We start from the raw sequence: 14073 nt of genomic DNA, 5'->3' as shown, positions 1-14073 counted from the left end.
GTAGAGACGCTGCGTGCCTAGAGAGGCTGCGGTGACGCTCGGGGCAGCGAGCGAGGCTAGAACCCGACTAGCGCTAAAAGCGAAGGCGAAGGGGCGGGACCGGCGCCGGAGCATCCTAGCCCCCACGGCCAACTAGCGACAGTGGTCGGGAATTAGAGGCCTGGAGAGGGCCAGGAAAAGGGGCACTCACCGTCGTAGGGGTGTTCTTGGAGGGGCAAAACTCTAATCCCCAGAAGGGCGAGACGAGATGGGGTCCCTAAGGCAGGGCACCCACGGGTCGAAAATGAGAGTGCGTTTCTCTTTCGGCCCCCAAGGAACGGGACAACCGGCTGCTGGGGCTTATTCGGCAGCCGACGAGGTTCAGCAGCTCAGGGATGGACCGGCCGGGACTGGGGCGGAGTGCGACCCGGCGGGTTGCCGGGCAACGTGGAGACCCAGGGCGTGTGGCATGGAGCCGTTGCGAAAACTTCCCGCAAGGGGACGCCATTTCCAAGTGTCGCAAGCCCCTGACACCAGCGCTCCCTCCTTGGCCGTCTCCCTCAGTGAATCAGGCCGTGACCTTGGAGATGAACGCTTGGATTCCTGGAGCAAGTAGGTACTGAAGGGACGCTTCCTCTCCACGAAGTGTCCTCGGATACCGGAAGGGTGGTGGAAAAGCCGTGAAATTTATGGCTCTTCGGGACCATCCCAGCTGTTCCTGTGGTCCTCTGTAGCTACTGTAGTGTTGAGTAAATCCTAAAATCTGAATTTCACACCCACACTTTGCCACTTGCTGACGGCATAAATCGTGGCCAAGTCATTTAAATTATCCGAACCTGTTTTCTCCTCTTTAAACTGGAGTTAATAGCTCACAGGGTTGTAGTGAGTTAGCATTGTAAATCGTAAACTACACTCATTCATCTTTATCCCTAGCTGTATTCTTGGTAACTTGCATAGCGGCAGAACCATAATAGGCAAAGTTATTTCTTCGTATGAATTAAAGTATAATTGTGCATTTTGTATTTACTAAATGTTCATTAAGACTTGATGGGGTAATGTCTCACTTGTTCTTCCTTCAGGTTTGCTAAGGATTCTAAGAGCTCCCCTCCACCGTATCTTAGTTTAATTAATAATTTTTTCAAGCCAGGGAAGCCAAGAAACTCAGAGATGAGATTTAAAGAAAAGGCAGTGGTGGAAATAGCGAGGCTGGACAACCAAATAAAACAAGCTCAACCCCAACAAGAATTACTAATGGAGGAGACCAGGCAGCTCTACGCTGAAAAGCTCCTCGTCCAGACTGAAAACAAATTCTTTCTGGAATACCTAACCAACAAAACTGAGGAGTATAGAAGGCAGCCTGAAAAGCTGTGGAACAACTATTTACAAAAAAGTGAGGAGATTGAACAAAGGAGGCAAGAATCAGTCTCCGCGTATGCGAAACAAACTTCAGCGTTTAAAAGGGAGCTCTTGCAGAAGGAAAAGCTCCAGTTCAATTTAAAGCAGCAGTTGCAGGCACTGAAGAATATTTCACTCTTAAAAGAGAAACAGGAGAGAGAAATGCAGATGTTACAGGAGGAGAAAAAGAAAACCCAAGCTGAGACAGAGGCAAAGAAACAGGAACTCCAGGTCCAGTTACTCCAGGAAAAAGCATTCCTGGAGAAACAACTCAGTGAGCCAGACATGAGGCAGCTGGGAAACAGAAAAAGAAAGGTGCTGGACAGGAAGGCTCAGACCTTGGAGCTGGAAGCAAAGCAGTATACTTTGGAGTTCTACCGCAGCATCAGGAGAGAGAACCGGGAGTTACAGAAGAAATTACTGCAGCAAACACAGCGGTGCCAGGACTTGCAGGCTATTAAAAGCCAGTTAAAAAATCAGAAGCAGCAGCTGCAGCAGGAACAGTGGTATGTGCAGTGCTTGATCCGGGGGAGGCAACGATTGCAAAGGAGGCATAACTGGTGCCCAAGACAGGATGCTCCCAAGGACCACAGTGCCCCCTGAGTAACAAACCAAGGATTAATCCAAAGCAGTTCCTAAAATAACAGATTAAATAAGGACTGGAGTGAATATTCTTATGTGCTGTATACACCTGGTTAGGAAGGCTTTGGCATCTCAGAATGCTATGGTAAAACATCCTTGTGATGTGTTTAGTGGGAAAGGTTAGGTGCGTTTTTCCAGCAGTACTGCTAGATATTTGTGCCACCAGCTTCCCTTAATTAGGTTTTTCCTTAATTAGATCTTGTAATAAATGGGATGTTCCTCAAATCTCCAGATAGCATAATACCATTTCCCAAACACCAGTACCTTAAACTAGCTCAAGAAAACCACCTTGAGGTAGTGAAAGGAAAATAGTTCTGTGATTTATTTCATCTAAGTAAGTTAGATTTCTAAGAATAGCATTTCAGACTGGCTTTGTGTAGTGCCCCTGCTCTGTAAACAACCAGTTATCCTTATGCCTCTTGGCCAGCTGCACACAAAGAAGGCCAAGTGCAAAAAAGCTCTTTTGCAAGTCTGCACCAGGGGCCAGGCGGCTCCTTCTATGGTTTTGTCAAGAGTGGAAAAGTAATCTAAACAGCATGTTCATTAACAGGGAAGCTGGAGGAGGGGGCTGGAGCACTGCGCAGAATGACCTTTTGTCTGATGCGCAGCCCCTACAGTGCTAGCTTTGAGTAAACTGAGAAGGGAACAGCAGATAAAGGGTATGTCTGTTAGGTCAGCTTTTACTTTTGAAAATCTTGTCCGTGAAGAAAGACCTCTAGCATTAATGAGGTCACTGTTAAGTTCAGGAAAATATATGAAAAGTTTTTAACATATTGGGACTTTAAAGGGTCTTGTGCCATCTATTTCCCTAACAACATTCCCAATTCTAAGATAAGTAAGATTAGTTAACGTTAGATGTAATAAGTACTTCAGTTTTAGGTCACAGACTACATTTTCTTACTATGTGTGCACTTGATAGTACATGAAATGCCTTTTGTAATCAATATGTGCCTTATATTTATGTCTGTTTAGGAGAACTGGGAATATTTTTAATTAGTATAGACTTTTAGGGTAGTTTTTAAAAATTTTTTTGCACTTAAAGACATACTGATGGTTGGACTTTTTTTATTTCTTTGCATGCTGAATCCCAGGTACAGGAATATAAAATAATCCCATATTTTAACATCACTCCTCTATGGGAAAATAAAGGTAACTTTATGTCTTCCAGATATTGTCAGTGATGAAAAACTTCAAAATAATTTTCCTGAATTTTCAGTTTTATTCCTAGGTAAAATGAATTCCTGTAAAATCGTGGAGTAAAATCTTTTTCTCCCTCAATGCCTTCAACTTCTAGCTTTAACAATGTTTTTGTTAAATATGTAGTTTGTTATTAAAAATAAAAACCTTAGATTATAATGTCTCTGTTGATTTTTCCCCCCGGGGTATTTTCTACTTCATCACTCTTCTCTCTTCTACTGCTACTGCGTATCTTATTCTTACTAGTGCACACATAATAAAACTGCAATTTCAACACAGAAAGTAGAATTTTAGATGGTATGCAGAGTACCTTACTCTGAATACTTCGGTTCTTGAGCTGAAAATACAGAAAGACTGAACTTGAAAAACATGGTAACTAAGACAAATTTGAACCCCTATTCTCTGTGGATGCAAAAAAGCATAGGAAAATAGATGCTAAGACTGTAAGAAGTTGGAAAGTAGGAGGGATTTGGAATCTGACTATTCTGCTGTTAAGTTCCCTCCTGCCTTTGCAGGAGGGAAATTAATTATCTAATTGGGATAATTAACCAATTATCTAATTGGGAAGTGGATAACTTCCATCCCATACATTTATTTTTTAACTCCTACCATCTCAAATAATGAATGGTGTATTGCTTTATGTCTGTCCCTTTCAGAGTTAGGTCTCAACCCTTGAAGATTTTAAAGGGTGGTGATTTACCTGATAAGGGGACCTTGAAATCCATACCTGCCAAGTGAGCAGTAGGTTGGCCAACTAATCTCAACCTACTTTTAGCCTGCTTAGCTATGAAGATGATGAAACAGGGTGATGTTACAGAAAGTGCATTTAGATGGAAAAGACCTCCAAGGTGAAATTTAGGTTAAGATGTAAATGATACAATGAAGCCCACCTTGCAAAAATCAGGGAAGAAGCCGCTCTGGGCAATGGGAACAATAAGGTAAAGGTCCTAAGACGGGAATGAGGCTTAGTAGGTTCCAGGAACTAAAGGGTTAATGTGGCTAAAGTGCAGTTAGGGAATGGTCAGAGAACAGGGGTGGAGTAGAGGGAGAGGAGGCTAAAAGGGTTAGCGGTGGGAGCAGAAGGCCTTATTGACAAAGAGGAAGTGACTTTACCGGCACCAGAAACCAGGCTTTTAGCAGGTCAATGAGGTCTGATTTAGGTCTGATTTACAATTTTAAAAACTCAATATAGCTGTTACATGGCAAGTATCCAAGCCAGTAAAAACCAGAAAAAAGCAATCAGGAAGCCAGTAAAAACCAGAAAAAAGCAATCAGGAAACTATTACACTCTAGCCAAGAGGTGATGATTGTTCAGACTGGAGTGGCTGAAATAGAAGTGACTCGAAAGAACAGACTAAAGGGTGAAGGGAAAATGAAGGGTTAAGAATGAAACACAAGGGAAATTTCTAAAGCGTTCCCTTTTAAGAAGATGGTGAGCAGCGTAAGTTGTGAGAACTGATTTTTAAAACGAAGTATTTCAGACACACAATATAGAAGACCAGAACAAACTACCTATCACCTTAAGAAATAAGAACTTAATTCACTTGTAGTCCCTCTGAATCCCAGAAGCACTGTCCTAAATTTGGTGTTTATCATTCCTGCATATGTAAATGTGATATTAAACTATAAATGTACACTAAATACAAATACCTATATAGCATAGAAAGATATTTTTATATACCCATAAACAATATAGAGCATGGTTTTTGTTTAAACCTTATATAAAATGGCACACTTCATGTCCACTGTAACTTGCTTATCCCAGACATTATTTTTGAGATGTCTTTATGATACAAGCAGCTCTAGTTAATTTTATAAGCTGTATAGTAATCCACTGGATGACTCTATCACAATTTATCCCTTCTCCTGATGGACATTTAAATTAGTATTAGAGTAGGCTAACAAAGACACCCAAGAATATATAATGCCTCTAATAACAGTTCTTTTTTTCCCTTTAGTAGTGTCAGACAGATGTACCTGGTTGGCAATTAGTCCTTCGGGGGGGATCCAGGGTATCACCTATTTTCCATTTTGTGCTCTGCCACCCCCCAAAGACACTCTATTATCTGCATCCAGCCAAGGAAGAGGAAAGAAAACATAGAGGTACATGCACTATCTTAAAAGTCTAGCCTGGATGTGACACATGTCACTTTCCTCACGATCTACTGCTGGGAAGCTGGTTGGCTACCCCTTCACTACAGGACAGGGGGTTAGACGGCTGGGAAACATAGCCTAACCACTTGTCCTATAGTCCTATAACTCTGCGAGGTGAGAGCAGATTTTGGTGGACAGCTAGTAGTCTCTGCTACGTGTTGTAAACCATACCACAGTATCATTCTTTATGTCTCCTGGTACAGCTGACCAAGAGGATTTTTCTCCGTTATGTACCCAGGAATAAAACTGCTAAGTCTCAGGGCGTATTTTCAGCTTGACTAGATACTGCCAAATCATTTCCAAACTGATTGTACCAAATTTACGTTCCAAACCGTCCATGAGAGTTCACATTCTCCACAACCTGGCTATACTCAGTATTGTCAAATTTATATTATCCCAATAAATTTGGTTTAAGAATGTAAAGACTCAGTGGTATGAATATATGAATATATATATAAGAATATATCCTGCTGAGAACTGGCCTCAGAAAGGAAAAAAAAAATTAAGATTTTATTTATTTGACAGGGAGAGAGAGATCACAAGTAGGCAGAGCAGCAGGGAGAGAGAGAGAGGGGAAGCAGGCTTCCTGCTGAGCAGAGAGGCTGCGGGGTTCGATCCCAGGACTCTGAGATCATGACCTGAGCTGAAGGCAGACACTTAACAAACTAAGCCACCTGGATGCCTCAGAAAGGTAAAATTTTTTAAAGTGCCTGCAAGGGCCTTGGATGAGACTGGACAAGTTTTCTATACTAATTCACTTTCATCTCAAACGAATTACTCATTTTAACCAGCCAATTTCAGGGGCTAAAAAACTATCGCAACCCCTGCATTTGGTACTTATTTCAAACCCACTCCCATGTCTAGCCATTGTCTTACCCCCATATGCTGTGTCAGCAAGGAGTCGAGTAGCAGGTCGAAGTCAATGAACAACTGGAAACATCATTCTAACCGACAGTCATTTATTTCTTTTGTCATTGCCCAACATTCCCCAAGTCTTACTCACCAGAAATTAATATAGCTTCTTCATTTCTCCTCCCTGACAATCCTCATCTACCAAAAGGGTTTTTAAAGGTGCAACTGCCCAGGAAAATGTAGAGTGGACAGACCGCGTCCTTGACTTGTTTCAAAACTATCTATTCTGCCAGTATCCAAATCTGGTTTCAATGCTCCCTTGTTTGAAAGTGGTCTTCACAAAAGCTATGTGGAGCGGCACAGAACACAGACCTCAAGAGTAGTAACAGCCTTTCAGAATTTGAAAAGGTAGTATTTATCCATATCAGGGTTTGGGGTCTTTGCTCTTTAGGTGGCATGTGCCACAAAAATTGGCAAGAATATAGAAGACCAGTATTTGTGGAAAGGGGGAAGAGAATCTAGAAACACAGCAACAGAGCTGTTCTAAGCAACGCTCCAGAGAAAGCCAGTCTTGAAGAAAAGTAGCCTACCAGACATTTTTTAATCAGGTAGGCGTGAGGTACAGTAAAGGTATTTTTCTTTCCAGCATCAGATAAATATCCACCTCTGGTGTCAAAGTCTCAAGATATAAAGAGGATAGAACTCCACATATAAAAGAGGACAAACGACAATATTCTCAGAAAACTCCCAAGAGACAGAGGTTGGCTAAAGGGAGGAATGAAGACTTAGCACAGTGTAGACTAACAAGTGAGGTCAAGTCCAGGGGAGAAGGAATGTGTACCTTGGCTGCCAATCTTAGTGGCATTACAGGGAACACTAGGGTTCTGTGTCAAAACATCAAGTGCAATGTGGTTATTTCTCAATCCTTAAAACGGGGGGAGAAAACAAAGTTTCCAGAGGGCACTGATCATAACAACTAATGAGGAGGCCTCAAACCCCAAGAAAGTCAAGGCAGTATTTATTGCTTCTTCTACTTCCTTCTTTCCAATCATTTTCACGTTTGGGACATGTTAATGTTTGGGCTGCTTTTCATGCTTGTGGGTCTAGTCAGTCAGTCACTGCTACATGGGACAAACGAAACATTTCCCAGGAAAACCAGTGTAGAGAGGTTCTAGCTTTTTCATCCTAAATCCATTTTCTTACTTTCAATCCTAAAACCATATTGAGAGAACAAACAGCCTCCATAAAATCTGTTTCCCAAGGAGACAGGATAAGCTTATTACATGAGTGACAAGTTCTAGCTTCTAGGATTGTTATATCACAAATACAAAATGATAAGTCAGTATGATTTTAAAAAATTAATTTGGAATTGTTTCATAAGCGAGATGATGGAATGACTACTTAATCAGTGGAGAGTCCAAGAACATTCTATAGCCCAGGAAGGAAAAGGACAACCAAACGGGTTTCTCAGTTTTGTAGGGGGTAAGAGGGGCCCACAATTAGCCTTAAGAGGGAGCTCTTTGGGCAAGAGAAGAGAAAAACAAGAGGACTCCAATGAGGAATAGCAGGAAAACCTACCCAAAAGGGGTGGGGAAGGGGGTGGGGCCAAAGTGAATAAATAGGGAGAACAGTGAAATTTACACAGGAGGAAGGAGCTGAGAAAGTCACAGCCTTACACAAACAGCTGGAAAAGGACATTTCTCCTCACTCAGCCCCCGTGACTCAGTCCTCCCAGCACAGGTCCCCATGACAACAGCATCACGTCCGCCCTCCTAGGAGCTTTCGCACTGCCTGCCTACTTCCTTCCTCGTTTATGGTTAGTCTTTGGGGGCTTTGCTTTCTGGAACTGTGCCGGCACAGGCTCCTGCTCTGGTTCCTTACAGGAGGCCGACACTAGCAATTCCTCATTACTCCTCCTCTGATCCTTCCCTACTCTAAGACTCAGCTCTGCCTCGGGAAGCTCGATGCCAGGCTGCTGCAGCCTTCGCAGAGACCTTCTGCTCCTGTGCTGCTGCCTCCGCTTTTCTTCTTCCTGCTGCCGCTGCTTTATCTTCATTAGCTTTTCAAAGCTTTTGGTTGTCGTCGGGTTTACAACGAACCAATCCTACAGAGGCAAAATGGAAAAACCATCCAGTCAATACACAGTAGCAAGCACAAAGAATGAGTGTGGGAAGACGTTCTTTACTTTTTTTTTTTGAAGATTTATTTGAGAGACAAAGAGAGCATGAGGAGGGGGTGGGACAGAGGGCAAGAGAGAATCCCAAGTGAACCCCCTGCCGAGCATGGAGCCCAACACAGGACTTGATCCCACAACCCCAAGATTATGACCTGAGCTGAAATCAACAGTCCACCAACTCAACTCCCCCTGGGTGTGGGAAGAATTTCTACAAGGCATAGTTAGGGCAGAGGCATTAAGAAGGAAACAGATAACTTATAACTTATAACTCTGTACTTTGAACTGGAGAAATTCAATACACAGTAGTCATCACAAGCATTTACTATCTAAGACATGATTTGGGAGACTTCAGTAAGTGATCTACAAAGTCTGTTCATTTAGCATCATCCCACTCATTTATCTCCTTTAGAAAAATCTCATGAGCTAGAAAGCACTTGGCCACAGGAGATTTTTATTTCATGGTAGTATGGTGGTTAAGGGTATGAACTTTGCATCCAGACCGCCTAGGTGCAAAGACCCAACTGTTTCTAGCTCTGTGACCATGGGGAAATTACTTAACCTCTCTGAGACTCAGTTTAAAAAATTAAGATTGAGGAACATGGAATCCAATTGTGAAACATTCTTGTGGAAGGAAGGAAGGAAGGAAGGGGACAGAAGGAAATGAATCTCAACTGAAATCAAGTGATCTGATCAGTTTTCTAGATCTAACTACCAATTTATAGGAAATATCTGAGAGAGGACCACCACCACAGAAATGCAATCAGCAAAACCCAAAAGGTATGTAAACATATGTGACAAATGACCGCTTCTTTAGAGGAAAGGGGAAACTTCTAGACCTACGGTATCCAATGAGAGAGCCACTAGCCACACATGGCTACTAAGCTCTTGAAAAATGGTTAATCCAAATTGAGATATACTTCAGTATAAAAAATACACATTAAATTTCAAAGGCTTAGTATGAAAAAATATAAAGTATCTCATTAATACTTTTGTATTGACTACATGTTCAAAAGATAGTATTTTAGGTATACTGGGTTAAATTAAATAATTTCACCTGTTTTCTTTATATTTTTAAGATGTGGTTACCAGAAAACCTTAAATTATATACAAGACTCAAATTACATTTCTACTGGGTAGCACTCTGGATTAAAACATGCAAAAAAAGAAAAAAAAAAACAACCCACAGTATATGGACCTTTTTTTTTCCTTGCTCCTGATTTGAACAAGCCAACTCTGAAAAAAATTATGAGGCAATCAGCGAATTTAAATAATTTAAATAATGACTGGGTATATGATAATCCTCAAGAACCACTGCTAATTTTTTATGTGTAATGACGATTGTGGTTATATCTTTTTAAAAGTCCTTACATTTCAGACACAACATCAAAAGAAGCAATAACAATTGACATGGGATGTGGAATTTGCTTTAAAATAAGCCTTTAAGGGACAAGAAAAGTGGGTGTGATTATAAAGGTAAACAAGACTGGCCATTCAGTGATGTCTGCTAAGGCTATTCATTATACTATTCTGCCCATTTTCATGTATTTGAAAATTTCTGTTTAAAAAAAAAAGTAGTATAAAAAAATGTCAGGCCAAGAGGGAGGAAGAGAGTAAAAATGTTTTACCACCCTATATAATTCATAAATACAGGCACAAATCATCAAAGTAACGCTCAAGGAACAAGCCCCAAACCAAGTGAAATTTGTTGGCCCCAACTTCTTAGGAAGAAACTGAAGAAACAGGTTAACTATGTAAAGGCCAGATTTTGTCAGAAGATCAATTATCTTTTAAATAATTCCTAAAATATGAAAAAGTAAGCTATTATTATAAAAAAAGATACGACTGCCTTCCGGAAGAAATCTCAGTTATGCAAAGAGACTCCCAAAGCTTAAACCTATAAAACAACAGTGACCACATTTGGTGACACTAACTACAGCCCACATTGTTAAGAATGTGAGGCCAGAAAACAGCTAAAGGTGCTCGCTCTTTTTTCTTATCAGGCAACAACAGTTTCTGTAGTAAACTTCAGAAGTGTGATCAGTTGATAATTGATATTCCAAGAGAATGCTCACTTAACTCCTTTAACTTCTGCAATACAGGTATTTAATTATGCAGGAAACACTTTCTCTATTCATCTGTATTATTAAAAAGTTGGCCTAAGAGAAAACTCGACTTTCTGAACCTTAAAGCATTTTAGTACAGAATTGATTCTTTAATTTTGGAAATTTACAAACCTTAAGAAAAGTGGCAAGAGTTCAATGAACCCTAGATTTGTACCAGGATTAACTTCTCTTCCCTTTCTTCCTTTTGCTGAACCATCTGCAAGTTATTTGCAGATTTATTTCATCCCTAACAACTTCAGCACAAATCTGCCTAAGAAAAGGGCTTTCTCCTGTACAACTATAATACAGTGATCACATTTGGGAACATGAATATTGCCTCATTACTATTATTTAATCAAGTATATATTCCAGTTTCTCCAGTTGTCTCACTAATGCCCTTTATAGTTGTTTCTTTGCAGCATCTGAAACAACATTAAAAACAGGTTGCTCAAAGACATTAGAATAAAAGAAAACAGAAGTACAGAGATGGCTATAAAACAAGAATTCCAAAGGTGTAAATTCAGCCTGGTGCCCAAGTGCCTGATTTCACTGAATTTAAAAGAATCAGAAGGGTTTGGGGATGTTCACACTTACAGTGAGCTCAAATGCTTTCAAAGAAAAATATAATTATGCACGTAATTTTACAAAGTATTTTAACTTCATCTCTGGTAACCACTTTTGAGTTACTTTACGACAGTCCTAGCCCATAAAAACGCACAAAATCCACCTTTCTTGGGGCATATGTATGGGTTCCACAGGACTACAAAAACATGGTGGGAAAGCAGGGACCTCACCTCAGCATGGACAGAGTTGATATGATACTTGACACCACTCTCTGACACAAATTCTTTTTGACATAGAAGACACTTGTATTTTCCAGCCACAAAGTTGCCCTGTTTTCAAGAGAGAAAGAAAAGGAAATTACTGGTAAATTCAGGAACACATACCTGGGTCATGTATAGGGATCGTTAGAGATGAAAAGAGGGGATTTTACTGCCGCCAAGGTAGGAAGGAAGAAAATCCAACACAGCAATATATTTAGGGAAACCAGATTGAGCAGACTGTCACCATTACAAATCTATCCTAATATAACTCTCCATGTAATCTTCCCACCGCCTCAACACAACCTCAAGTTCTCCTACTCACATCATAGAACACATCACACTTTCCTATCTTCCCTTGTTTCTGTCATTTCATTTCCAGGTTCTCTTGGTTCCTCTTCCCAAATGATCAAACTTCTGAAGTTCCCCAGAGGCACCAATGTATGTAATTCTTCCCACTATAATGCACTGCTGCAAAGAGTGCCTTGGACGTCCAAAATTAGAGAATTATCATCCATAATGCCTAGTTTAAGGACTCAGACACTAAGTGGCAGCAGTTCCCACAGCTGTGGGTTGTAGGGCACCTGGGTCAACACAGAAGAGATTCAGTGAGGTGAACAGCTGTCTGCTTGACACCCGGAATAGAGAGTCTCATCCCCAGAGGCCAGTCCAATTCAGATGGGATTAAAGGCTCTTCACCTATCCAGGTAAGCACAGGTAAACTGATTCTAGAAAGTTTAAGGCCCAATAAGATGGGCCAGGCCCACGGCAGGAGAGGCTCAGGTGGAAGAAGTTAAATCCTTGGCAGAGACTCAAAATTAATAATATTTTCCTCCAAATACTTTAATTGATAAGATTTACGGTTATGTTGGCTTTTTCTGTATTTTGGACATATGCTGGCATTCCATCCAGTAACAGACCAAGAATCTTTAGGACATAAAAAGCTAAACCAGCCTCTGAAGATAACAGCAAACAGGACAACTGGCTGTTCACCTAAACTGAATTCTCTTCTGTTATCAGACTACTTTGGAGGTCATGTTAAGATAAATTGTTCAGAAAGTTACAAACCAAGGTACAAGAGCCCAGGTGAGCTTTAAGGCCTGATACACTACTGTAGACAGCCTCACAACCCTGCAAAAGAGAAGAAGAAATAATATTAAGACTATACGAAACCTCATCCTTCTCTTAGCAACCTGCTCGTTTACACTGACCAACCCTACATGTGGAAGAAGCCCAATAAATTCATTGCAAACCAAACAGGAAAAGAATCCACAAACAAGCAAGCCACAAAAGCAAAGAGAAAAAAACAAACAAACAAGGAAAGGTTTAAAAAAAAAGGTGAACAAGCTGTTCAGAAATGCTTTAGATACTCTCTTCTCTGGTACTTTTTCTTTAACACTCAGAGAAACAAAAATGCACAGTTTTATTTATTTATTTATTTATTTTAATCTGCTTTCTTCAGTACAAATGAGTCTCCTGTTTCTTGTTGTCTGCTCCTTACTTGGGGAAGGATAGGAGCATATATGATCATATATGGCTCTGTGGTAGATTAAAGATGTCTGGAAATTCTCTGCCACTCTTCCCTGTGAGAAGTGGAGTCCACTCACCCTCCCTCTGAATCTGGGTGAACCCTGTGAGTCCTTTGACCAACAGAATACCATGGAAATGATGCAGAACAAATTCTGAAGCTAGGCGTTAAGAGATCTTCAGCTTCTACCTTCATGTTCTTGGGATACTCTGAGAAGTCAGTTGCCATGCACCCTGCTGGTAACCCGCTACACCCTGATGGAGAGAGGCCATGGGGACAGCCGAGCTCCCAGCAGAATTAGCTGCACAGGAGCCATCTTAGACACTCAGGTCCTGTGCCAGCTTGCAGCTAAGTACAACCCACACGTGATCCCAGCTGATGCCATGTACAACAGGAGAATGTTCTCTGAGCCCCAGCAGAATTACTGATTCACAGAATTCTGAACAAATCCAATAATTGATGTTTTAAGCCACTGAGGTTCAGGTACTTTGTCATGATAAATAAATAACTGAAACAGCAGTTTGATAAACATTTACTGAAGAAATGAATGAGAAAGAACCACCTGGTTAGGGCACTGAATGCGATGATATTTCTTGATATCTGACTTCCATTTGTGTAGGACTTCCTGGCTGAAGGTAGGTAGCCCAGGGCGAGTATATTTTAACTACAAGACAAGAAACATTTATTGGAGGAATTCAACTTCCAACCAAAATACCCCAAAAGTTTCACACCCAATGCTTCAGGTTATATAATTCTGGAGTTCAACAAGCATACGTTCATATGCAAAAAAAAAATTATAGTATGTGAGACCTTGAAATACAAATTTACCTGAAACTGGTAAGTATAGCTGTCTATTGTTTAATGTTAGGATAGTCTGATTTTTAACATAGGGCAGGAGCCTTTCAGATACAGAACTTCATCTCTAGTTTGAAAAAGCTAGTGACAGAGCATTTATACAGTTAAAACACTTGTTACAAAAAAGGGATACAAATATGTACTATATATAAAATGTACTTACAACAGGTATACTTACAGGGTACACATATATAATACATTCAATAGAAATATATGTAGCTGGGGAAAAGGCTAGAAGGCTATAAATGCACATGTTACCAGTAGTCATCTCTGGGTGGTGGAATTTTGAGCAGTTTTAATGTTTTTTCCCTGCCCCTCTGCATTTCTCCTTCTTCTTCAAAAGTGTCATGTTAATTTTGGGCTTTTGGTCTT

General features: G+C 40.7%; 2 protein-coding genes across 6 annotated transcripts in view; one reads left to right on the top strand and one right to left on the bottom strand.

The window, feature by feature from the left end:
• The first annotated feature begins 20 nt into the window (after positions 1 to 20).
• On the top strand, positions 21 to 3372 carry CCDC121 (coiled-coil domain containing 121). 2 transcript variants are annotated; one of them, XM_059405349.1, is made up of 2 exons: positions 21 to 591; positions 1059 to 3372. In XM_059405349.1, the coding sequence occupies exons 1-2, from the start codon at positions 248 to 250 to the stop codon at positions 1975 to 1977; spliced, it is 1263 nt and encodes a 420-aa protein (XP_059261332.1). In that variant the 5' UTR covers positions 21 to 247; the 3' UTR covers positions 1978 to 3372. The 2 variants fall into 2 exon arrangements, with proteins under 2 accessions (XP_059261332.1, XP_059261333.1); XM_059405350.1 differs by having other exon boundaries at positions 21 to 595.
• Positions 3373 to 6305: 2933 nt separating this feature from the next.
• ZNF512 (zinc finger protein 512) overlaps positions 6306 to 14073 on the bottom strand; it is a 28418-nt gene continuing 20650 nt past the window's right edge. For all 4 annotated transcript variants that reach the window (XM_059405346.1, XM_059405344.1, XM_059405345.1 and 1 more), the window contains 4 exons: positions 13409 to 13510; positions 12387 to 12449; positions 11292 to 11390; positions 6306 to 8323 (listed from right to left, as the gene is read on the bottom strand). In XM_059405346.1, the coding sequence (XP_059261329.1) occupies positions 8015 to 8323; positions 11292 to 11390; positions 12387 to 12449; positions 13409 to 13510 (573 nt within the window). In that variant the 3' untranslated portion in view covers positions 6306 to 8014. The remainder of the gene's footprint in view (positions 8324 to 11291; positions 11391 to 12386; positions 12450 to 13408; positions 13511 to 14073) is intronic.

This window comes from Mustela nigripes, chromosome 7 (genome assembly GCF_022355385.1).
Source record: "Mustela nigripes isolate SB6536 chromosome 7, MUSNIG.SB6536, whole genome shotgun sequence".
Lineage (NCBI taxonomy): Eukaryota > Metazoa > Chordata > Mammalia > Carnivora > Mustelidae > Mustela > Mustela nigripes.
The sequence above is the reverse complement of the archived record's forward strand: the minus strand, read 5'-3'. Positions and strand labels throughout refer to the sequence as shown.

Excerpts from the sequence above, each read along its gene's own strand:
- CCDC121 (XM_059405349.1), top strand. The coding sequence starts at position 248 with ATGGGGTCCCTAAGGCAGGGCACCCACGGGTCGAAAATGAGAGTGCGT. Across the intron at positions 592-1,058 it reads CGCTTGGATTCCTGGAGCAA|GTTTGCTAAGGATTCTAAGA; the intron begins GTAGGTACTGAA and ends TTCTTCCTTCAG.